The 26,791-nt window shown below is 42.7% G+C and overlaps 1 protein-coding gene across 1 annotated transcript; it reads left to right on the forward strand.

Moving 5' to 3' along the window:
• Positions 1–221: 221 nt before the first annotated feature.
• LOC143711167 (galactose-specific lectin nattectin-like) lies at positions 222–10,050 on the forward strand. Its single transcript, XM_077202515.1, has 6 exons — positions 222–395; positions 756–791; positions 4,738–4,817; positions 6,812–6,946; positions 9,488–9,632; positions 9,715–10,050. Exons 1-6 carry the CDS (start codon positions 338–340, stop codon positions 9,771–9,773), a joined length of 513 nt encoding a protein of 170 aa, XP_077058630.1. The 5' UTR covers positions 222–337; the 3' UTR covers positions 9,774–10,050.
• The last annotated feature ends 16,741 nt before the right edge of the window (positions 10,051–26,791 follow it).

Consider the following 26,791-nt stretch of genomic DNA (forward strand, 5'->3'; position numbering starts at 1 on the left):
ATGCAGTTACAGAGAATAGATGCATAACATCTATTCATTTATTCTATTCTAATACACATAAAAGACACATAAAACAATAATGGTATTATAACAGAAGTTGCTCAAGTACAAACTATATAAAAAAATGGTTTGTACAGGAAGTCAGAACATGATCAGGTGATGGATGGTGCTGATAAACACACTCTCCTCCAGTATATATAAAGATGAACCAGGGCTCCACTCCACAACGCAATATCCAGACAATGACATTGATCTACTGAACTGGTTTGTGTCACAAAAATACAAAACTTTGTAGTAATTGATTCTGAATAATTCTGTTTCAGTATTCAGAGAAACAATGGCGGTCTGGACTGTCTACCTGTCTCTCTGTCTTCTCATGGCTTTGACTGCTTCAGGTAAGAGCATTATTCCACATTTCACATCATAACTGTTATTTTAACATGAATTGTAGCACACCTGGGACAATATAATGACTAATCAGAAGAATGATCTAATACAGTATGTGCACTAAAGTAAACCTGAGTTTGTTTCTTAATTATTATCATAACATTTAGACTAATAGACTGACACTTATATCAGCTAAAGTTATTGATTCTTATGAATTTACTTTAGATTTTTTATTGTTGACAATAAAATAAAACAACAAATTTGAATGTTAAAAATCTGTAGTATGTATTATTATTATTATGAGGACTTCTACTGCTTCTGCTACTAGCGGTTCTGTTTTAATAATGTAGTATTTCTTTCTTTTTAAGTGGAAGGGAATCCTGTTCAGAGTAAAGATTGTGGCGGTAAGGCTTCTCTTGTCTTCTATACTTCTCGGCTGGGCAAATAACAATGTGATATCGCCCAGCCAGTGTATACAGTCCAAAAGTCCAAAACCATGGCATTTCCCTTAACAAGTGTGTGTAATACCTGATGATCATGTTCTCCACAAGTGTGTGTAACACCTGATGATCATGTTCTCCACAAGTGTGTGTAATACCTGATGATCATGTTCTCCACAAGTGTGTGTAATACCTGATGATCATGTTCTCCACAAGTGTGTGTAATACCTGATGATCATGTTCTCCACAAATGTGTGTAATACCTGATGATCATGTTCTCCAGCATGTTCTAAAGATCATCTTGGAAGCAAGAAAATTTGATTGAAAAACAGGTTTTAATGATTAATGTAAACAAAAACAAACAAACAAACACTTATTTGATTAATGACTAGAGTGCAAAATCTTAAATGTCTTTTCACATCAAGATGTTTCATTGTTAAAATATATTTTTCTAAATCCTTAAGTCTGTCACAGGCTATTCTAGTTGCATTTTTCATCAATACATTTCATATCCTTTGTTTATGTTCTGGCCCGCAATCTAGTGGCGAAATATGTTTTTTTGGCCCAATGCGAAACGTACACTCAAAAAAATGATAAAGATTTGATATAATAAAAATATGTCAAATATTGATAATGATAAAAAGATGATAAAGATATTGGCTTTAATTCACTTTTTTATGTCAACAGGTTCCACAAAACTGGGTTACATTAAACAAACATAATTTGTTCATGTAACTTCAACATCATGGAATTAAGTCATTTTAAGCGACCCAATTAAACTCTGAGCTGAGTGTTAAATGAACACTGAATCAGTGTTAAAGTTAATGAGATAATGAAGTGAATAATTGAGAGATGATTGAGCATTATTGAAGGAGGCCTGGACGATATATCGCACGACATTGTTATGCGCATCTCGTCAGTAAAGCCGGTTCCTTGATTAGTAGTAATCACCATCACCTGCTTTCAGATGGAAGATATCAATATCGCGGACGTATCGCCAACGATATTTAATGCGATATGGCTCAGCTTGTCAGTTTAACTACGGCTTTTTGTACACAGCAAAAACTCCAGTGTTAAATTAACACTCCCGCGAGTGTATATGAGTCCACACTCAAGAGTGTTGAAGTTAATGAGATAATTAAGTGATTCATTTAGTGATGATTGAGCATTATTGAAGACAGCTGAAGAATCACTGAAGGAGAAAATCTAAAATCGTAAGCCACCGTTATGGCGATCATTGTTTGCTTTAGTTGGGATCTTGACCCTTATATTATTAACTTTAGATTTTGTTTGGCTGTTGTATCTGAGTTATAACTGACAGATGAACAAAGAAAAAGAGTGATTTGATGGTGTTGGATATATTATGACAATCATCATTTGAACTTTATGTCATTGATTTATGTTGTTTGTTACAGCATAACTGTGATTCTGCATAAATATCCAGAGTTTTAGCTATAATATAAAGGATTTCTTTAAAGTTGTTTTCAAAAAAAAAATCTTTCTTTTAGGCACACACATCTTTCACAATTCAAGATTCAGTCTATGCATCTCAACAATGGTGACGAGCAGAATATTTAACTAGGAAAAGTATATTACAGAGAAAATTCAGATCATAATTTATTCATATCGCAATGCATGATGGGAGCCATTAATGAGTTGTGATTGGTGGCAGCCACTGCAACATGCATTATTATTGTCACCATTGTTGAGATTCACAGGCTGATTATTTATGTCTGTGTTTCTAAAGAAATTATTTGAAAGTGTTTTGATCAGAACAATGTTTAATAAATATTTTGGATTGTAAGAAACATACCTATACTCATATATGCTCTAGAATCACAAAGTTATAACCAATAAGTTAAACCAAACTATCTGAATAAAATTCATTTTCAGATCACAGCATGATTATTCCAGATCACAACCAACACTATCAAATCACACTTTTCTTTGTTCATATAATTGTTATAATTAAATAACAGCAAACAAACTTATAGAGTATGTTTAAAGGTTAAGAGCCCAACTAAAGCAAACACTTATCGCCATAACGGTGGCTTACAATTTGTGATTTTCTCCTTCAGTGATTCTGCTTGTTAACATCAGGTGTCTTCAATAATGCTCAAACGTCACTAAATTAATCAATTAATTATCTCATTAACTTTAACACTCTTGAGTGTTAATTTAACACTGGAGTTTGTGCTGTAGAGTAAATGCCGCTCCATCTGAAAGCAGGTGAAGGTGATTTACTACTAATCAAGGAACCGGCTTTTAGGGCTGCACGATTAATCGCACGATATTGTTATGCGCATCTCATCAGTAAAGCCGGTTCCTTGATTAGTAGTAAATCACCTTTACCTGCTTTCAGATGGAAGATATGATGCAGATATGAGTGTTAAATTAACACTCAAGAGTGTTAAAGTTAATGAGATAATTAAGTGATTAATTTAGTGATGATTGAGCATTATTGAAGACACCTGATGATAACAAGCAGAATCACTGAAGGAGAAAATCACAAATTGTAAGCCACCGTTATGGCGATTAGTGTTTGCTTTAGTTGGTCTCTTGATCCTTATACTTTCAATTTTGTTTGTCTGCTATTATTGATTTATTACAGTCAAATGAGCAAAGACAAATGTGATCTGATAGTGTTGGTTATGTTTTGACATAATCATGCTGTGATCTGAAAAATGAGACTCATTCAGGTGATCTGGTTTAACTTGATAGCAACAGTGTAGTGGTTCTACAGCAGATGATAATGGTATTTTTCTTATAATCCGAAACGTTTATTAAAAATTGTTCTGATCAAATCACTTTCAAATGAATTTAGCAACACAGATATCAATAATCAGCCTGTGAATCTCAACATTAATGACTCATTAATGGCTCCCATCATGCATTGCGGTATGAATAAATTATAATCTGAATTGTCCATGTAATTTACCTTTCCTAATTGAATATTCTGCTCGTCACCATTGTTGAGATACATTGACTGAATCTTTATATCTGTGTGTGCCTAAAAGAAAGAATTTTTTTATTACAACTTTTAAGAACTTCTTTATATTATATCTCAAATTCTGGATATTTATGCAGAATCTCAGTTATGCTGTAACCAACAGCATAAATCACAAACATTTAGTTCAAATGATGAATGTCATAATATAACCAGCACCATTAGATCATTTTATTTTCTTTGTTCATCTGGCAGCTATTACTGGGATACAACAGCCAAACAAAAATCTAAAGTTAATAATATAAGGGTCAAGAGACCAACTAAAGCAACCAATGATCGCCATAATGGTGACCTGAAATTCTGGTTTTCTCCTTCAGTGATTCTGCTTTAGGTGTCTTCAATAATGCTCAATCATCACTCAATTAATCACTTAAATATCTCATTAACTTTAACACTCTGTAGAGTGGGACCATATGTGTTCTGAGCAGTGCTGATTTAACACTTTTTGCTGTGTACTCAGATTTCAGCTACACACTCACATAACAAATACAAATTACATATTTTGTATTTGAAATACGTATTTAAATACTTTTGAGTATTTTGTAATTAAAATTACAAAAGTTAGTCTGGCGAAGAGCCCATTCAAGCTCATTTCCAATCTTTCCAAATCGAGGCACCAATCACAAACGTTGAGGCGGGCTTTACAAGATTACGATCGATCTGATTTGTTTTAAGGTATATCCAATTGTGCCCAGAGGCATCTGAGCGACGTCCGCTGGTGACCCCCCTTTGAAGTGAGCTGTCAGTGAACCTTCCCCAGACCCTAACTCAGTTAAGACTGAGAAGGCTCTGGTTTTAACCAGACTAACAGACATCAAGAATCAGCCCGTGAATCTGATAATCTGGTAATTAATGGTAAAACAATGGTATAAAATAATAACACACAAAACTTCCCTTTAACAGTCTGTTGGACAGGATGGTCTTCCTTTGGATGCAGATGCTTCAAGTTTATGAATTACCTTTCTACGTGGATTGAGGCTGAGGTATGATACATTCAGCTTCTAATATGACATAAAAATCATATTAATATATTCTTGTTTAAATACAACTTAAGCTCTGTTAACATCTGTGACAACTGTCAATTAGTGCAGGAAAATAATTTCAACTTGTTCCTCAGTTTAAAAACAACTGTAAATAAATTGCAATGGAGCTCTAGGAAAATACAGATACAACAAATGTCATGTTATCATGAGAGTAGTGTTTTAGGACCACTTAAAAACTAGATTAGTTATATCTAATATACAGGTCCTTCTCAAAAAGTTAGCATATTGTGATAAAGTTCATTATTTTCCATAGTGTAATGATAAAAATTAAACTTTCATATATTTTAGATTCATTGCACACCAACTGAAATATTTCAGTTCTTTTATTGTTTTAATACTGATGATTTTGGCATACAGCTCATGAAAACCCAAAATATCTAAAAAAAATTAGCATATCATGAAAAGCGTCTCTAAACGAGCTATTAACCTAATCATCTGAATCAATTAATTAACTCTAAAAACCTGCAAAAGATTCCTGAGGCTTTTAAAAACTCCCAGCCTGTTTCATTACTCAAAACCGCAATCATGGGTAAGACTGCCGACCTGACTGCTGTCCAGAAGGCCATCATTGACACCCTCAAGCAAGAGGGTAAGACACAGAAAGAAATTTCTGAACAAATAGGCTGTTCCCAGAGTGCTGTATCAAGGCACCTCAGTGGGAAGTCTGTGGGAAGGAAAAAGTGTGGCAAAAAACGCTGCACAAAGAGAAGAGGTGACCGGACCCTGAGGAAGATTGTGGAGAAGGACCGATTCCAGACCTTGGGGGACCTGCGGAAGCAGTGGACTGAGTCTGGAGTAGAAACATCCAGAGCCACCGTGCACAGGCGTGTGCAGGAAATGGGCTACAGGTGCCGCATTCCCCAGGTCAAGCCACTTTTGAACCAGAAACAGCGGCAGAAGCGCCTGACCTGGGCTACAGAGAAGCAGCACTGGACTGTTGCTCAGTTTTGCATGTCATTCGGAAATCAAGGTGCCAGAGTCTGGAGGAAGACTGGGGAGAAGGAAATGCCAAAATGCCTGAAGTCCAGTGTCAAGTACCCACAGTCAGTGATGGTCTGGGGTGCCTTGTCAGCTGCTGGTGTTGGTCCACTGTGTTTTATCAAGGGCAGGGTCAATGCAGCTAGCTATCAGGAGATTTTGGAGCACTTCATGCTTCCATCTAATTTAATTTTTCAGCACGACCTGGCACCTGCTCACAGTGCCAAAACCACTGGTAAATGGTTTACTGACCATGGTATTACTGTGCTCAATTGGCCTGCCAACTCTCCTGACCTGAACCCCATAGAGAATCTGTGGGATATTGTGAAGAGAAAGTTGAGAGACGCAAGACCCAACACTCTGGATGATCTTAAGGCCGCTATCGAAGCATCCTGGGCCTCCATAACACCTCAGCAGTGCCACAGGCTGATTGCCTCCATGCCACGCCGCATTGAAGCAGTCATTTCTGCATAAGGATTCCCGACCAAGTATCGAGTGCATAACTGAACATAATTATTTGAAGGTTGACTTTTTTTGTATTAAAAACACTTCTTTTATTGGTCGGATGAAATATGTTAATTTTTTGAGATAGGAATTTTGGGTTTTCATGAGCTGTATGCCAAAATCATCAATATTAAAACAATAAAAGACCTGAAATATTTCAGTTGGTGTGCAATGAATCTAAAATATATGAAAGTTTAATTTTTATCATTACATTATGGAAAATAATGAACTTTATCACAATATGCTAATTTTTTGAGAAGGACCTGTATATATACAGCACAGGCAGAACCTTTTCAACAAAAGTAGGCACCTCAAAAGGCTGATTTTAGACTTCATGGGTAAAATAATAAATTGCAAATAAATGTCACAGATTGTGGAAAAATAATTTAAAATAACACATTTATTTTTCAAATTTTATAAATAGTTGTTTGTTCATGTCTCCACCTCTCCAGAAATTCTGTTTGATCTTTGGTGGGAACCTTGCTTCTGTGCACAGCCATGAGGAGTACATGTTTATACAGCGCATGATTAGATCCAGAACTCACGCCTCAACGCGTGCCTGGATCGGAGGGAATGATGCTGTTCAAGTATGCAATTTTTTTTTATCATACTTTTTGTGCTACTGGGCATTTACAGTTACATTAAGACAAAATTTACATTAAAACATTTTTCAAAATCTCAGAAAAAAAGGTACGAAAGCTGTCACTTTTCAAAAGGTACACTTTAGTGCCTAAAGGGTGCATATTGGTACCTTAATGGTACATACTAGCACCTAAAATCAGAGGTGGGTTATTCAGGGGTCAAAGAGTAAAAGTCCTGCCATATGTTTATTCCACCCATGAACTCAGTCAGCTGATTTCACTAATTAGTTCTATCTCCTGTCTGAATTAGCAAATCCAGGCAATTGGAACAACATACTGAGGAGGACTTTTACTTTCTGAACCTGGACTTTACACCTCTGCATAGCAATGCCACATGACAGCCAAAGAAACAAACCAGAACTGGACCTTATCGTAGCCAAAACATATGTGTATATTAAATATGGAGTAATTTCAGCTACAGCCTTAGATGAAATCAACTGAAGAGGAAAGAAGACATTAAATCGGTGAAGATCTCAACAGAGGAGAATAAACTACTCCACAAACAGCATTACCAGCTTCACTTATTACTAACCAGACTGGCTTTATTTCTGTCAGACGAATAAAACTGAATAAAAAGTTTAATGAGAATTAACAGAGGTTTAACTCTTTCATTTTAAGTCACCATAACAGTGATTAGTGTTTCCATTAATTGGGCTCTTAACTCTTTTCATACATTTTAAGTTTTTTGGCTACTGTGACAGTGTGTTTGTTAAACACATCAGCAACAGCAAAGGAAGCTAAAGTGAAATCAGTTCAGGTGATGATGGTTACCTGTTGATGGCTTTAAATTCATCATGAAGTAGACTGATTTACTGAGGTTTTTATAATCTAACTATTATCTTGTTCCACTAATATGTTCACATCACAAACCATGAATTACTGCAGCATGAGAGCCGGCAATGTAATAATCAGTTTAGACATATTACCAAAAATGAATAAAAAAAAATTAGCCAATGCTGACACACACAGATATCAACAATCTGCACATGAATCTCAACAATGGTGACAATCACAAATATTTAGATAAACAGATTAATTCAGAACATCACTGAAAAGCTACTAATTCACAACAAAAACAACAGAAAACAATAATAGCAAATATTTAGAATCAAACAAAATTATAGGACAATTCAGCATAATTTATTAATGTTACAATGCATGCTGGGAGTTTTGTACTATGGTGGTATCCAGCATGCATTGCAGCACACTAGTACTTTTGATTGTCACCATTGTTGAGATTCATACGCTGATTGTTGATGTCTGTGTGTGTCATTATAAACTGACTTTTTTGTGCTCATGTTCGTTAAGGTCTTCTAACTTATTGTTATAATATTGCTTGTTCTCATCCTGTAGTAGCACAAGGTATGTGATGTGAAAAAATGTGACAACATAATTGTTAGACTAAAATACCTCAGTGAATCAGTCTGTTTCATGATGATTATAAAACCATCAACACGTAACCATCATCACCTGAACTCACTTCACTTTAGCTTCCTTTGCTGCTCCAAATGCGTTTGACAAACACACTGTCACAGCAGCTAAAAATATATATATATATATAATAAGAGTTAAGAGCCCAACTAATGGAAACACGAATCACTGTTATGGTGACTTCAAATGGAAAACAGAGTTAAACCCCTGTTAATTCTCAATAAAACTTCTGTAGACGTCTGACAGAAATAAAGTCAGTCTGGTTAGTAATAAGTGAAGCTGGTAATGCTGTTTGTTTATTATTGGCTACAATAAGGTCCAGTTCGGTTTATTTCTTTGTTCTTGGCTGACATGTGGCATTGCTATGCAGAGGTGTAAAGTCCAGGTTCAGAAAGTAAAAGTCCTCCTCAGTATTTTGTTCCAATCGCCTGGATTTGCTAATTCAGACAGGAGATAGATTTCTAATTAGTGAAATCAGCTGACTGAGTTCATGGGTGGAATGAACATATGGCAGGACTTTTACTCTTTGACCCCTGAATTACCCACCTCTGATTTTAGGTGCTAATATGTACCATTAAGGTACCAATATGCACCCTTTAGGTACTAAAGGGTACCTTTTGAAAAGGTACACCCCCAGTGACAGCTTTTGTACCTTTTTTTATGAGAGTGTAGATGTGTTTTTATAATTCTTTTGTATTTATTTTTTTGGTCCTCTGAATAGTTAGTTTAGGGCATTTGGAACCATGAGATGGGTACCGTTAACCATGATGATGTCATACTCGAGTGTTTCTATTTTCTCTTGTGAAACTTGTTGTGAAATAGATGGCTGATATAATAATGGAGTAATTTAGCCCTGCTCTTTAAGAGCCATGTTCTTTACTGATACCCTTTCTGTGAAATAATTTCTATTCATTTCTGTTTAGATTTCTGACGTTTTTTAAAGTGGAGATTAGGTTAGGGTTCAGGAGGAATCCTCTTTTAGATGAATAAAGATAACATTAAGCTTTGTAAGCTGTGGACATAAACACAATGTCCTTTTTTCTCTTCTGTTCACAGGAGGGAGATTGGCTCTGGAGTGATGGATCCAAAATGAACTATCAAATATGGGCACCTGGAGAGCCCAATAATAGTTTTAAATCTTTTTTTTTATTTACTAGAGAATTTCGATTGTATGAGGACTGCCTTGAGATGAACTATGACAGTAAGTAGCTGCTGTTAATGCTCATAAACTATCTAAATAAACTAAATAATTTTTTTTCACATTTTGTTCTATCTCTCAACAGATGGCAACTGGAATGATGACCTATGTTCTGAAGAGAAGCCGTTTGTGTGTGTGAAATGAATGTGAAAAATCAATGTAGACAAAAAAAGCTACTTTGACTCATTTACTTTCCTTTAGAAATGTTCAATGGAGGTAATACATGTGTTTTAAAGAAGGTTAATTTTGTTTGTTTGATTGTTTTTTGGTGAATGATAAGTTAATGACTCAGCACCTGTCAAACACAATTTTATAATTTGGGTATCACTCAATCTCTCTCTTTTCACACTAACACAAGTTAGAATAAGTAATTTGGCATCCTAAAATGGCTACCAACAGTAAAAAAAAAAAAAAAAAAAAACATATGGAGATTGCTAGAATAAATCTCAAAAATAAAAAGTAAAAATATGATTTGAAAAAGTTAGTCACACTAACCAAATATATTAAAGCCACTCTTATATTGTGTCTGCAGAGGTGGGCAGGGGTCAAAGAGTACATGAGGGGTCCTGCCACATGTTTATTCCACCCATGAACTCAGTCAGCTGATTACAGGTCCTTCTCAAAAAATTAGCATATTGTGATAAAGTTAATTATTTTCCATAATGTAATGATAAAAATTAAACTTTCATATATATTAGATTAATCGTACATTAACTGAAATATTTCAGGTCTTTTATTGTTTTAATACTGATGATTTAGGCATACAGCTCATGAAACCCAAAATTCCTATCTCAAAAAATTAGCATATCATGAAAAGTGTCTCTAAACGAGCTATTAACCTAATCATCTGAATTAACTAATTAACTCTAAACACCTGCAAAAGATTCCTGAGGCTTTTAAAAACTCCCAGCCTGTTTCATTACTCAAAACCGCAATCATGGGTAAGACTGCCGACCTGACTGCTGTCCAGAAGGCCATCATTGACACCCTCAAGCAAGAGGGTAAGACACAGAAAGAAATTTCTGAACAAATAGGCTGTTCCCAATGTGCTGTATCAAGGCACCTCAGTGGGAAGTCTGTGGGGAGGAAAAAGTGTGGCAAAAAACGTTGCACAACGAGGTCCGTGTAGTGTACGTTTTGATAGTTTGTTTTTTCGTTTGAACCACAAAACAAAATAACGAGAAACCACTTTTTTTTCGTTTATCGTTTCAAACCAAAAACAAAGAAACGATAAAAAAAGAGCCGTTTTCCCATTTTTGGTTTCTGAATCAAAAAACGAAAAACGACTAAACCAAATTCAAATAACGGTCCGATTTTGTTTTTTTGAAATTCCTTTCATTTCTCCGTTTGAAGATCTAAATTAAAAGGTCAAAAACGGATAAATGACTTCAAAATCTGTTTTGCACACGTGGGCGGCGGTCATGAGACGCGGCACCCCTTTCAGCCGATTGGTCAAGCAAATCTGAGCATGTGACGTCATCAGTAATTCCCCAGGTCTTTCCAACAAAATAATAGTCCTATGGCTCTGCGTACCGCTTCTTAAACTGTACAGGGCTGTGCAACTTAACGCGTTTCACAGAAATATTTATTTCAGAAATATTAAATATTAATCTGCACCCAGATTAATCCAAGAACGTTCAAGCTGGCAGTTATAAAACCTCTTATTAAGAAACCACAATTAGATCCAAATAACCTAGCAAATTACAGACCCATTTCGAATCTTCCATTTATGTCAAAAATATTAGAAAAAGTTGTGTCTGCTCAACTCGCCTCTTTCTTGCAAGAAAACGACATCTATGAAAAGTTTCAGTCTGGATTCAGGCCACATCATAGCACTGAAACTGCGCTTGTTAGAATCACAAATGATTTACTTTTAGCTTCGGACCAAGGCTGTATCTCAGTACTAGTTTTACTTGATCTTAGTGCTGCGTTCGATACTATAGATCACACAATACTCTTAGATCGACTACAAAATTACACTGGTGTTCAAGGACAAGCATTAAGCTGGTTCAGGTCATACTTATCTGACCGCTACCATTTCGTCTACTTAAATGGAGAAAAATCGATTATAACTTCGGCAAACTATGGAGTGCCGCAGGGATCTGTGTTAGGCCCTTTATTATTCTCAATATATATGCTGCCACTTGGTAATATTCTAAGGAAACATGGAATTAGTTTCCATTGTTATGCTGATGACACTCAAATATATATTTCATCACGGCCAGATGAATACGCTAAATTATCCAAATTGACAGATTGTGTTAATGATATAAAAGATTGGATGACGCGTAATTTTCTTTTATTAAATCCAGACAAGACAGAGGTAATACTTATCGGTTCTAAAAAACGTCCACAAAACCCTTCACAGCAGGACTTTAACATAGTAGGATGCCCTGTTACTTTATCCACTACAGTAAAAGACCTGGGTGTTATACTAGACCGCAACCTGTCTTTTGAAAAGCATATTTCATATGTTACAAAAACAGCCTTTTTCCACCTTAGAAACATTGCTAAGCTACGTAATATGCTATCAGTCTCTGATGCAGAAAAGTTAGTTCATGCATTCATGACCTCGAGACTAGATTACTGTAATGCTTTATTAGCTGGTTGTCCTGCATCTTCAATAAACAAGCTACAGTTAGTCCAAAATGCAGCCGCTAGAGTTCTTACTAGATCAAGAAAATTTGATCATATAACACCGATTTTATCATCACTTCATTGGTTACCTATAAAGTTCCGTATTAAATACAAGATATTGCTTTTGACTTATAAAGCTCTAAATGGTTTAGCTCCAGTCTATTTAACGGATCTTCTATCGCCTTACAATCCATCGCGCTCTTTAAGATCACTAGATTCGAGGCTTCTGGTCATTCCTAGGATATCCAGATCCACCAAAGGAGGCAGAGCATTTTCACATTTAGCTCCGAAGCTCTGGAATAGCCTTCCTGATATTGTTCGTAGCTCAGACTCTCTCTCCCAGTTTAAAACTAGACTGAAGACGCATCTATTTAGCCAGGCATTCATATAAATTTTTATCTTACAGTTACTGTAAATTCGGCCTCTAGTTCATAAACGCCAGAGGAGAACTGGCCCCCGACTGAGCCTGGGTTCTCCCAAGGTTTTTTTTTCTCCATTGGGTCATTTGATGGGGTGTTAGGACACCATTAGGTCACTGGATGGAGTTTTTAGGTTCCTTGCCACTGTTGCCTTTGGCTTGCTCAGTTGGGGATATTCAAATTAATTAACCAATCATACCATTGATTAGCTCTACCAAACTTGGATGTCTTTTTTTTCCAGTAATAAACAAACATTGTTAAGTTGTTTTGATTGATACTGTGAAGCAGCTTTGATAGAATCTGTATTGTGAAAAGCGCTATATAAATATATTTGACTTGACTTGACTTGACCCAGCCGGTTTTATTTAGCTGTGCAGAGTTAAATCTGTGTAGTGCTGCAATAGGCCGCGCAGAGCGCGTGAAGCACAGACCAATGTTCTGTCAAGTGTAAATACGCAGCAGTCATAATGACTCTTCTTTTAGACAATACGCTCAGTTTTGGACAAGGGGTGGTCATTGCAAATACTGTAATGCAAAACTGCTGATGGTGGTGGTGGTGGGTAGCCTACCGATGATGGTAAATTAAATGTAACTAATCATAGCCGCGAGAGTGAGACAGCGAGATGAATGACAGGACGATAGCGGAGGAAAAAGCTTAAGATAGCATAAATAACACAATAGAGGAAAAAGCTTAAGATAACCTAAATAACACAATAGAGGAAAAAGCTTGTTAGTTAAAAAATATTTCTTTGTTTAATATAAGTGACTTTGTATTTGAAAACAACAACAACCACAAAGAAACAATCAAATAGCCTAACAGTGTGAACCCACAAACTGAGTGTTCATTTTAAAGAGACATTTTGAAATATATTTTATTTATTTGTTATAGGCTAATGCTGTTGTTTTATGTATTCCGTCTTAATCGTTTAAATTTGTTAATAAAAGTTTAATACTATGCGGGATTTTTTATAGGCTAGTATACTATTTTATTGTAGCCTATATTTACCGAGGCACTTTATAATCCCATTTAGAAAGCTAAATTATATGTAAATGCCCTTACTGTGCCACATTTGAACTGCATAAAACTGTAAATGCATCTAAATTCCATGTCAGATACAGTTTTAATCAGACAGCCTATATATTAGGCTCCTGCAATTTGTGTTGATTGAATATTAAGAAAGTGGTGACTTACAGGTAAAAAAAAACAATTCAACATTTGCTCACAGCATTTTTCTTACAAAAACATAATTTAGCTGGACAATGTCTATTTAAGTATACAACATATAAGGGTGCTAATAGAGTGATACAACACTCTTTGAGAAAAGTTTGTTCATCACACTGTAAAGTGATTTAGAGGAAAATAAATTAAAAAGTTAAAATTCCAAAGATTATATAAAAAAGAAATAAACATTAAATAAATATTAAATATAAACTCTGTATGCAACACAGCACTGTAAATTAGATAGTACCGTGGGAAGGTGCTGAGGGTGACCCCTGGCGTAGAGTCCAGGGAAAAAATATGCTGCCAATAAAGCACATAAAAGCTGTCACGAACTGGCAAAAGTAATGATTATGAATATGTCATACAGCAAGGAGACATTTTAATTGTTTATTAATAAACAAGTGTTTTTTGTGTCTGTGTCGGCTGCAAAGATGAAGTTGACGATGCTGACTCGCGATCTTCACAGTAGTGAATGCGCCAGAGAGAAATTCACATTTCATACGGATTACATGCAGAGAGCAGTCTGTTTTCTTTCGTTTTGAATTGTTCTGTTTAAAAGCTTTATATATATAGCCTATATATATATATATATATATATATATATATATATATATATATATATATATATACTGTACTGTATGTAGTAGCCTATGTCTAATGTAGCCTATGAATGTATATTTCTCAGCTGAGTTTCGGTTCATTTATGAGACGAGCTCCAGTTCACGCGCCGGCGCCTCCGTGTCCTGATTATCTATTGTCTGCTATATTTACTTCTTATTTATTAAATCCAAGCATGTGGTTGATGAAACATTGATTAAATCAAAATTCACTTTAAAGACAGGCTTTGTGCTTTCTGTTTGAGGTCTCTGAAGTTTAAAGTCTTTTATGGCGCTTTCAGAGCGGTCACGTCCGTAACATTGTTTTTTCTCATAAATGCGCATACGAAAAATGAAATAAAATTAATATATTTTTTGTTCTGTGGAGAGCCAACCATTCTTCATCCGGTGGGTAGTATTACTTTTGGTTTGCGCATTGTAAATCACAGAATTACTAAAAAATATTTTGCCACCTAAAAGTTAAAGATTTTTTGTGTCATGTCCGTAACGCATGCTATTAACAACATACTCATATTACATATAAAACGCTTGTGCATTTCCCTCATATTAAATATATAAAAAATATATATATAAATCATGTGTAGAATGATATTTTTCTAATGTCTGGACTCCTTCATTAATGAGTAATAAAGTAATAAAAAAAATTGTTTTGTTTTATTTGCACTACAAATTTGTATAGGCTATATTTGTTATTTCTTTTTTGTATAGTTGTGGCCTCTTGAGGGGCAATAAATATCATAAGTTCCAAAACATCTATTGTGATATGTGGGCTATCTTAAGCTTTTTCCTCTATTGTGGTATTTAGGCTATCTTAAGCTTTTTCCTCCGCTATCGTCCTGTCAATCATCTCGCTGTCTCACTCTCGCGGCTATGATTAGTTACATTTAATTTACCATCATCGGTAGGCTACCCACCACCACCACCATCAGCAGTTTTGCATTACAGTATTTGCAATGACCACCCCTTGTCCAAAACTGAGCGTATTGTCTAAAAGAAGAGTAATTATGACTGCTGCGTATTTACACTTGACAGAACATTGGTCTGTGCTTCACGCGCTCTGTGCGGCCTATTGCAGCACTACACAGATTTAACTCTGCACAGCTAAATAAAACCGGCTGGGTGCAGATTAATATTTAATATTTCTGAAATAAATATTTCTGTGAAACGCGACTATTTTTTTGTTGACGTACTGTACTGATGACGTCACATGCTCAGATTTGCTTGACCAATCGGCTGAAAGGGGCGTCTCATGACCGCCACCCACGTGTGCAAAACAGATTTTGAAGTCATTTATCCGTTTTTGACCTTTTAATGTAGATCTTCAAACGGAAAAATGAAAAAAGGAATTTCAAAAAAACAAAATCGGACCGTTATTTGAATTTGGTTTAGTCGTTTTTCGTTTTTTGATTCAGAAACCAAAAACGAGAAAACGGCTCTTTTTTTATCGTTTCTTTGTTTTTGGTTTGAAACGACCAGTGTTGGGCAAGCTACTTAGAAAATGTAGTGAGCTAAGCTAGCAGTTACTCTACATTAAATGTAGCTTCACTATACTGAAGCTACCACCCTGGGAAATGTAGCAAGCTAAGCTACAGCAATATGGCAAAAGTAGTTTACTACATTTAAAGCTACTTTTTCAAATTTAATTTTTATATTGAACCAACTTAATTCCAAGTCAGTGCTATCTCAGTGATCAATACAATTGTCAATCAAATATATAGGCAGGCATAATTTGTCAGTTCAATTGTTTATTCAACAACTGTTCCAAACCAATTTGGCCAAAAAAAACAACAAAAAAAAAACATAACTATATAAAACCATATAACTATATAAAACTATAACAAAACAGGGGTCAAGAGTGTGTGCAACTGTTTCCATTTCTCACGTGTCAGCCCATGATACTGGTATGTGATGTCACACCATACGGAGCAGAAGGTAATGGTAATGCACCAAAAATCTGGTTTGTAGGGCCCTATGAAATCCGTTTTATTTTTTCCCACATTCCAAATTCAGTTTTATTTTGTTTTCATTTTTCTGGACTCCCATTTTAATGGTTAAATAACATTTTAGTAATCAAAAACGTGTAATTAATTGAAATCATGAAATGTATATAATTTAACAATAATTTATTAACATTTTTAAATAAATTACATTTTAAGGGCTCTATAAAATAGTTTTTTTTAATGGTTTAAATCGTAATGACCAATTATTTAAAATGTAGGCCTAATGATTTAAGCAAAACTTTCTTCAAAGGTTAAAACCAACCTTTTATTTTGACAGGTTGCCATGTAGCTAGACCTTTGAGTCTCTGTTTTGTTTTGTTATTTTGATATGACGATAGTTTTTCTCAAATCAAGCTAAAATGCTTCTAAAGTGACTCTCAGAGCGGCTGTGTAGATGAAGTTCATCGATCCATTACTGAAAACATTGCAAGCGTCATGGGTGCTTAGTGTGTGGTAAATGAATCCGCGCGTCTGTGTCACGCAACACATACAAAAATGGGAAGAGAACTCAAGTGCAAAAACAAGGAGGATTTAATAACAAAAACTGTACAAACACAAATCAACAACCCACGAGGGGGAAAACATAATAAATGAACATGAAACCAACACTGACTCTGAACATAAGAACATCAACAAGGAACTGGGAAGACGTATGACAACGAACCGACAAAGACTGCATCCAAGAGGAGACTTAAAAAGGGAACAAATAAAGAGGGGACAGGTGGAACAACTCAAACACTAATCAGGTAACGAGGGGGAGGGATCAACAATCACAACAGCACATGGCACAACATAACAAACACCCATGTGCAACACAAGACAGGACAGGCATGTGACATAACCCCCTCCCTACGGAGCGGCTACCAGACGCTCCATCAGGCTAGGGCGGGGCAGGAAGGAAACATCAGGACGGAACGGAAGGGACTGATCGGAGGGACTGAAGGGATAGACCAGGGCGGGACAGACCAGGGCGGGACGAGAGGGACAGGGACATCGGGCGGCCAGGGCGAAACAGAGAGTCCATAGGGCGGTGAGGGAGAAACGCAGAGTCCATCAGACGAACAGGGAAAAACACAGAGTCCATAGGGCGGTGAGGGAAAAACACAGAGTCCATAGGGCGGTGAGTGAGAAACACATAGTCCATCGGCCGGCCAAGGCGAAACAGAGAGTCCATAGGGCGGTGAGGGAGAAACGCAGAGTCCATCAGACGAACAGGGAAAAACACAGAGTCCATAGGGCGGTGAGGGAAAAACACAGAGTCCATAGGGCGGTGAGTGAGAAACACATAGTCCATCGGCCGGCCAAGGCGAAACATATAGTCCATCGGGCGGCCAGGGCGGCGAAGAGCCCTCGGGCGGCCAGGGCGGCGAAGAGCCCTCGGGCGGCCAGGGCGGCGAAGAGCCCTCGGGCGGCCAGGGCGGCGAAGAGCCCTCGGGCGGCCAGGGCGGCGAAGAGCCCTCGGGCGGCCAGGGCGGTGCAGACCCCTCGGGCGGCCAGGGTGGAGCAGATCTTTCAGGTGGCCAGGGCGGTGAAGACCCCTCGGGCGGCCAGGGCAGAGCAGACCCCTCGGGCGGCCAGGGCGGTGCAGACCCCTCGGGCGCCCAGGGTGGAGCAAATCTTTCAGGTGGCCAGGACGGTGAAGACTCCTCGGGTGGCCAGGGCAGTGAAGACCCCTCGGGTGGCCAGGGCGGAGCAGACCCCTCGGGTGGCCAGGGCGGAGCAGACCCCTCGGGTGGCCAGGGCGGAGCAGACCCCTCGGGCGGCCAGGGCGGAGCAGACCCCTCGGGCGGCCAGGGCGGTGCAGACCCCTCGGGCGGCCAGGGCGGCGAAGAGCCCTCGGGCAGCCAGGGCGGCGAAGAGCCCTCGGGCGGCCAGGGCGGCGCAGACCCCTCGGGCGGCCAGGGTGGAGCAGATCTTTCAGGTGGCCAGGGTGGAGCAGATCTTTCAGGTGGCCAGGGCGGTGAAGACTCCTCGGGTGGCCAGGGCGGTGAAGACCCCTCGGGTGGCCAGGGCGGAGCAGACCCCTCGGGTGGCCAGGGCGGTGAAGACCCCTCGGGTGGCCATGGCGGTGAAGACCCCTCGGGCGGCCAGGGCGGAGCAGACCCCTCGGGCGGCCAGGGCGGTGCAGACCCCTCGGGCGCCCAGGGTGGAGCAAATCTTTCAGGTGGCCAGGGCGGTGAAGACTCCTCGGGTGGCCAGGGCAGTGAAGACCCCTCGGGTGGCCAGGGCGGAGCAGACCCCTCGGGCGGCCAGGGCAGAGCAGACCCCTCGGGCGGCCAGGGCGGAGCAGACCCCTCGGGCGGCCAGGGCGGAGCAGACCCCTCGGGCGGCCAGGGCGGTGCAGACCCCTCGGGCGGCCAGGGCGGCGAAGAGCCCTCGGGCGGCCAGGGCGGCGAAGAGCCCTCGGGCGGCCAGGGCGGCGCAGAACCCTCGGGCGGCCAGGGTGGAGCAGATCTTTCAGGTGACCAGGGTGGAGCAGATCTTTCAGGTGGCCAGGGCGGTGAAGACTCCTCGGGTGGCCAGGGCGGTGAAGACCCCTCGGGTGGCCAGGGCGGTGAAGACCCCTCAGGTGGCCATGGCGGTGAAGACCCCTCGGGCGGCCAGGGCGGAGCAGACCCCTCGGGCGGCCAGGGCGGTGCAGACCCCTCGGGCGGCCAGGGTGGAGCAGATCTTTCAGGTGGCCAGGGCGTTGAAGACTCCTCTGGTGGCCAGGGTGGTGAAGACCCCTCGGGTGGCCAGGGCGGAGCAGACCCCTCGGGCGGCCAGGGTGGTGCAGACCCCTCGGGCGGCCAGGGCGGAGCAGATCTTTCGGGAACAGACACCGGCTCGGGAACAGACACCGGCTCGGGAACAGACACCGGCTCGGGAACAGACACCGGCTCGGGAACAGACACCGGCTCGGGAACAGACACCGGCTCTGCCTCCGGCTCAGGAACAGGCACCGGCTCTGCCTCCGGCTCAGGAACAGGCACCGGCTCTGCCTCCGGCTCAGGAACAGGCACCGGCTCTGCCTCCGGCTCAGGAACAGGCACTGGCTCTGCCTCCGGCTAAGGAACAGGCACTGGCTCTGCCTCCGGCTCAGGAACAGGCACTGGCTCTGCCTCCGGCTCAGGAACAGACACTAGAACAGAAACAGTCACAAGGACAGACACAAACACAGACACAAACACTGGGTCCGGAACCGACATGAGCTCCAGCTCTGGAACAGGCACTGGCTCTGCCTCCGGCTCAGGAACAGGCACTGGTTCTGCCTCCGGCTCAGGAACAGGGATAGCAGAGACCGGCCTCTCCAAGATCCGAGTCAGACGCTCCAGATAGTCCGTCACAACTTTGGCGGCCACGCCAAAGGGAATCTCTGGCTCAGTCTCAGACTGGACAGACGGGACGCGAGCAGTCTCTCGCTGGGCAGACGGGACGCGAGCAGTCTCTCGCTGGGCAGACGGGACGCATGCAGTCTCTCGCTGGGCAGACGGGACGCGAGCAGTCTCTCGCTGGGCAGACGGGACGCGAGCAGTCTCTCGCTGGGCAGACGGGACGCGAGCAGTCTCTCGCTGGGCAGACGGGCGTCTCCTTCTCCTCCGTCCATATCGGCGAGAAGCCGGCCCAGAACTGCCTTCCACCGGTCCAGGATCGAAGGGGGGCAAGGATGGAGAGTGATGTTGACCCTCCTCTCGACCACCTCCTCCTCCTTTACAACCTCCCCGGGTCCCACGAAAAATTACCTGGCGGGTCCCCCGAAAATCTCTCCTCCCCCCCTCCTTGGCTGGGGAAGAGAAGTCCGAAAACCCCCCGCTGGAACCCAGGTTTGGCGGAGTCCTTCTGACACCGCCGATTGGAGAGAATTGGGTTGATCCAAATCTGGAAATGAAGTAATCTGGACAATCCAAGTCGTCGTCATCCATATACCTCCAGCAAAAATCCTCCATGCTGCTGAGTTCTCAAAGGGTCGGTTCGTTCTGTCACACAACACATACAAAAATGGGAAGAGAACTCAAGTGCAAAAACAAGGAGGATTTAATAACAAAAACTGTACAAACACAAATCAACAACCCACGAGGGGGAAAACATAATAAATGAACATGAAACCAACACTGACTCTGAACATAAGAACATCAACAAGGAACTGGGAAGACGTATGACAACGAACCGACAAAGACTGCATCCAAGAGGAGACTTAAAAAGGGAACAAATAAAGAGGGGACAGGTGGAACAACTCAAACACTAATCAGGTAACGAGGGGGAGGGATCAACAATCACAACTGCACATGGCAAGACATAACAAACACCCATGTGCAACACAAGACAGGACAGGCATGTGACAGTCTGAGCCATTCATTCACAGAGACACGCAGAACATGCATGATTCCTTTTTAAATAGTCTTTAAGCGGTTTAATATTCACAGACACTGGTCTATATCACGATATTATGTAAGTTTACTTACCTTCTTTTCATCCAAGATCTGACAAATTCCGTGAAATTCTGCGTTATACAGTAAATTTTGTTCCCTTTCAAGAGGTCTCTCCTATTGCGTAAGTAGCTTACGCTATGGTAAAACTCCTTTTCTCGAGAATACTGAAGTCTTTATGTAAAACGCATTGCAGCTGCACAGCTGACAGCAATGAACGAAGGAAGCTCGGTCATTGGCTGTGCTGCGGCAACTTGCTCGAACCAATGACGGGGCGACTCTGAATGCGCGACCAATGAGCGCGCTTCACGCCCGCGCCCGTCAAGATGGGCGTGGCCAAGAGCTATTTATTGGGCGCCCCGTCATGAGAGTTCTTTAGATTTAATCTCCTTCATCGAACACCTTCTTCGCTGGATCCTCCTGATTATTGAAGCATTCGCCGCCGTCGAAAAGCATACCAGCGGGATTGCTACGAGGACGCCGGCACCTTCAGCCGCCTTCGAACGCCATCCTACTGAGCCATCTGGCGTGCCACACACGCAAGTATCTTTACATCTGTTCGCCCCGCGACACTTGTAAAAGAGCAAATTTCTGAGGCGTTGTTTCAAATGCCTTCCTGCGCGTCGTGCAGAGACCTTCTCCCGGACGGGGATCGTCACATCATCTGCGCTCGCTGCCTGGGCCGGGACCACGCAGAAGCTGCTTTGACCAAGGGCGGATGGCCGGAATGTGATGACCTGGGTCTCTCCGCACTGCGGGCTCGCCTCGCCGCTACCCCTCTGTTTGAGCCGCGCAAGAAAAAGCGCCGCTCAAAGAGGCTTCCTGAACCTGAGCTCAGTGACGTCACCCCGAGCGAGTCTCCGCGTGCTTCACCGCCGCTCTTGCCTTCCCCACCGCCGGTTCAGTTCACCCAGCCTGACCTACACCCCTCTAGCAGAGCGGTGGGCCTTGTGACTTTCGGCGCGTCCGAGGACGATGGGGGAATAGATGACAGCTTGTCCATCGACGCTGCATCGGACAACTGGCCGGGCTCCACTCTCGACCCCGCCCCGTTGACGCTAGCTAGCACGAGCGGGGGCTCCACTATGGATACCGAGATTATCCGTGTCCTCTCTAAGGCCGTGGAAGACCTCGGGCTCGATTGGTCTTCTCCCGAAGAACCAACCCAGAGCCGATTGGATGAGTGGTTTCTGCAGGGGCGCCAGCAGGCCCCTCGACAAAGGCCTTCTCCCTTCTTCCCGGAAGTTCACGACGAACTCACCAAGTCGTGGAAAGCCCGCCACTCTGCGCGCTTAAAGCCGTCTTTTTCTTCTTCGCTCTCCTCTGTGGACGGCGCGAAGGAAAGAGGCTACGAGGGAACACCGCCCCTCGAGGAGGCCGTGGCCAATCATCTCTGCCCGCCCTCCACCACCGGATGGAAAGCCAAAGCTTCCCACCCCTCGAAGCCCTGCCGCACTACTTCTGCTCTCGCCGGTCGCGCCTACGCCGCCGCCGGCCAAGCTGCATCAGCGCTTCACTCAATGGCGGTACTTCAAGGGACCTACGCAGCGCAACTGATATAGCTCTGCGAGCCACAAAGGCCACCGCCCAGTCTATTGGCCGTGCCATGGCTAATTTGACTGTTCTCGAGCGTCATCTGTGGTTAACTCTGACGGAGATGAAGGACGCGGATAAGGCGCCATTTCTCGACGCGCCAATCTCCACCAGCGGGCTGTTTGGACCGGCGGTTAAGGGTTTCGCCGAACGCTTCACTGAGGCCCAGAACGCTTCACAAGCTATGCGCCATTTCCTGCCCAAGCGCTCCAGCTCATCGCAGAGCAGACAGAGACCGCTACAGCCGCAGCGGGCTAGAACGCCCGCGCCTCAGGCTGACACTCGACGCCGCTCGCGCTCTCACAACCGCAAGCCGCCGTCTGAGCGACGGGATCCTCGGCCCAAGATTGTGCTGAACCCTGAGCCTCGAAAGCCGTCCTAGCCACAGGAATGAGAAGAGAGAGTGCGTGTCTCGCAAAAGCCGGACCATTCTCTCTGCAAAAGCTCAAACATTACCCAGTCCCCTTACAGGCGGCTGGATATGTCCATACAGCAGTCAATGGGCCAGTCAAAGAGCTCGCTCACCTGCAAACAAACGCCGTTTTTACGGCGACGCACAGAAAACACAAAAAGAGTCTTTTTCTGCCTGTGTCACTAAGGGTTCACATGTCCACAAAGTGTGCATTCCCAGATACTGTCAAAACAGTGCCAAATTCATTCCCAGCTCAGGCTGCGCACCCCATGAATGTAGATCACGTGCCTACGGTCATGTACGCACCACTACACACAAGCACTGTTCACACAGTTATAAATTCACCCCCAGTAAAAGCGGGAAACATTATAAAAGTGACGAGTGTGCCTACCACTGTTTATGCACCCCCACTTATAAACACTGTCCTTACAGTGTCAAACACAACCCCAGCTCAGGCCGCGAGTTTTACAGACACGGCGCGCGCTGTTGTAATCACACACGCGCCCATTCACTCAGCTGCTCAGCGCGCGCCCGCGCCTCTGAGAGCTACGAGCTCAGGCGATTCGCTGGCCGGGTCCCTACGTCACAGCGGCCCGCCCCTAGCCTGTATTCAGCCCATATGTGACCAGTCACGGAAACTAGGGACACAAGTCGGTTCTGGGGCATTTTGAGTTATTCATAGATTCTGAGAGTGTAATATCCAAGCTTTCCAACGATGTGTAACATGTGGAAATCTGATAATATTTGGAGAAGTTGTGGCCATTTTAAAGTAGGCACTTAAAAAAGCTCAAAGAGGAGAAAACGAGCTAAAGATTGTGAAGTTCTCACCTGTCTCTGCTGCTGGGGGTGACAATAGGGCTCATTTACATCTCATTTAGATAAGCCATACCCCCTGTAAAGCTCCTCCATGTGCTTTACAGCTTTTTTTACACTTCGAATGAGTGCACTTCTGCCGCACTAGGCGAAAAACAATTGTGCTGCCCCTCTATTTGCAACGTACCAGCAACAACACACAAAGACCAATAATGCCATATAGCCTGCATATAACGCGAAACCAGCAACAACACATAAAGACCAATATGCCATATACATATAACGCAAAACCAGCAACAACACACAAAGACCAATATGCCATATAGCCTGCATATAACGCAAAACCAGCAACAACACACAAAGACCAATAATGCCATATAGCCTACATATAACGCAAAACCAGCAACAACACACAAAGACCAATATGCCATATAGCCTGCATATAACGCAAAACCAGCAACAACACACAAAGGCCAATATGCCATATACATACAGTATAACGCAAAACCAGCAACAACACACAAAGACCAATATGCCATATACATATAACGCAAAACCAACAACAACAAACAAAGACCAATAAGCCATAGGCCTACATATCTATAGCGCAAATAGTACGCAACGCTCGTGTGCCCAAAATGTCAACAATATTAAAGTTTATGTAGGAGGCAAATGCCTGCTGGCATTTTTCTTTAAGCAGTCATTTCTGCAATTTTCCAAATAATCACATTTCACCTCCTCAAATTACTGTTGCAAATCTCTTTACACCACTTTCTTATGTGCGTATACACACACAAATGAAATGTCCGCAAGCACATTATATCATCAGCAGGTTCAGCATCTTAAATAACGACTAAAGAGCAAATGAAGCTTAACTTACATTTCAGAAACACGCACGGCAGGCCTTCATCGCAGCAGCAAAGGTCTTAACTGCATCCTCTATTTCGATTCTCCGTCACATATGAAACAGCCAGCCACCGCTGTCAGCGAGCCGAGCCGCCGTATTGAAGCACTGAGGGCGAGCGCGCTGCGCCCATACCTCCGGTTCAGTTTCCCGAGCCCACGAAGTGCGGCGAAAACATTTTCGGTGTAACTGCCAGACGGTTCATCTCGTCTGCGACAATCTTTGCGGCATCCATCTTCATTGAATTTTGATATCAGAGAGAGCTGGCCAGAGCACAGCATAATAAGTAGCCATGTGGTTGACTTGGAGGGCGGGGGCAAAAGCGCCGGGTTATTCAGTATGGAAATACACACAGACAATGACACGCCACGCCCCTACTGCATGGTAGAATCTCCGAGAACAAGCCGATTTCAACCTCAAAATGTAAGCTTTTAAATATACCAATACTGCTATCTCAAACATGGAGAGGCTTCTTCGTGATTTCAATTAACAGATTCTCCAAAAAATTGAAAATCACCAATTTTGAAAAAAAACTCTTCTTTCTCATTTTGCTCGAAAGTTGTGCTGCCGACTTGTGTCCCTGGTTTCTGTGACGGGTCACATATCTGTACACGCAGCGGCATGGGAAAACATTCCAGATATGCCGAAATGGGTATTGGATATAGTAAAGCACGTATACTCGCTCCAGTTCGCTCGCAGACCACCACGTTTTACGACTGTGGTCGAGACGAAAGTGAGAAAGGAGTGTTCACATGTTCTACGCACCGAGGTGCGCAAACTAATAGAAAAGGGCGCTGTGGAAACTGTTCCCCCCTCTATGAGCGAGGAAGGTTTTTACAGCCGCTATTTTCTCGTCCCGAAAAAGGATGGCGGTCTCCGCCCCATCCTAGATCTCAGACACCTGAACAAAGCACTGATGATTCGCTCGTTCAGAATGTTAACAACCAAGCATATCCTCGCGCAAGTACGCCCAGGAGATTGGTTTCTCTCAGTGGATCTGAAAGATGCTTACTTTCACATTCCAATAGCGCCTCATCACAGGCCGTTTCTGAGATTCGCTTTCGGGGGACAGTCTTACCAGTACACAGTACTTCCGTTCGGCCTGTCCCTGGCTCCCCGTACATTCACGAAATGTATGGATGCAGCACTTTCCCCCTTGAGACGAAGGGGAGTGCGAATACTGAATTATCTCGATGATTGGCTGGTCCTAGGACAATCAGAGAGTCAGTTAATAACACACAGATCTTGGATTATCAGCCATTTAGAATGCCTGGGTCTAAGAATCAATTTTGCAAAAAGCATACTATCTCCCAGCCAGAGGATATCTTTCCTGGGAATAATTCTAGACTCGATGCAAATGACAGCGCGTCTCTCATCAGAGCGCGCGCTCACCATCCGGCGCCTTGCAACATCATTCAGGGCGGGCGTGCGCTCCCCCGTCAAGCGGTTTCAGAGGATGCTCGGTCTCATGGCCTCAGCATCGACCGTACTCCATCTAGGATTGTTGCATATGCGCCCTCTCCAACGTCCCTACTCACGCGTGGCGTTCGGGCCACCTTTTAATCAGAGCGAACCACGGCTGTATAAAAGCCCTGATGCACTGGAAAGCCGCCGACTGGTACCAGTCAGGCGTGAGTCTGGGTGTGAACAGAAGGAGAAAGATGATAACGACAGATGCCTCCAAAATAGGTTGGGGGGCCCTTTACGAGGGCAGGCCTGTCTCCGGCCTTTGGTCAAACCCGGAAAAGCGCCTACACATAAACTGTCTGGAGATGAAAGCGGTCGCTTTGGCTCTCAGAGCCCTGCTTCCACATCTAAAAAACGAACACGTCCTGGTCCGAACGGACAACATGACGGTAGTGTCGTACATAAATCGCCAGGGTGGACTCAGGTCGAGCTCCATGCATTCAATGGCCAGGAGACTCATTTTATGGTCCCAGCACAACTTGCGCTCGCTGAGAGCAGCGCATGTGCCAGGCGCCCTGAACCAGGGGGCAGACATGCTATCCAGAGACAAGATTCTCCCAGGAGAATGGGCTCTCAACCCGCTGACGATTCAGTGGTTATGGAAAACCTTTGGCAAAGTGGAGATCAACCTCTTCGCCTCCAAGGAGAACGCGCACTGCTCTCTTTTCTTCA

This window comes from Siphateles boraxobius, unplaced genomic scaffold (genome assembly GCF_051911475.1).
Source record: "Siphateles boraxobius isolate OS27281-9 unplaced genomic scaffold, OSU_SipBor_1 49, whole genome shotgun sequence".
In the NCBI taxonomy this organism is placed as follows: Eukaryota; Metazoa; Chordata; class Actinopteri; order Cypriniformes; family Leuciscidae; genus Siphateles; species Siphateles boraxobius.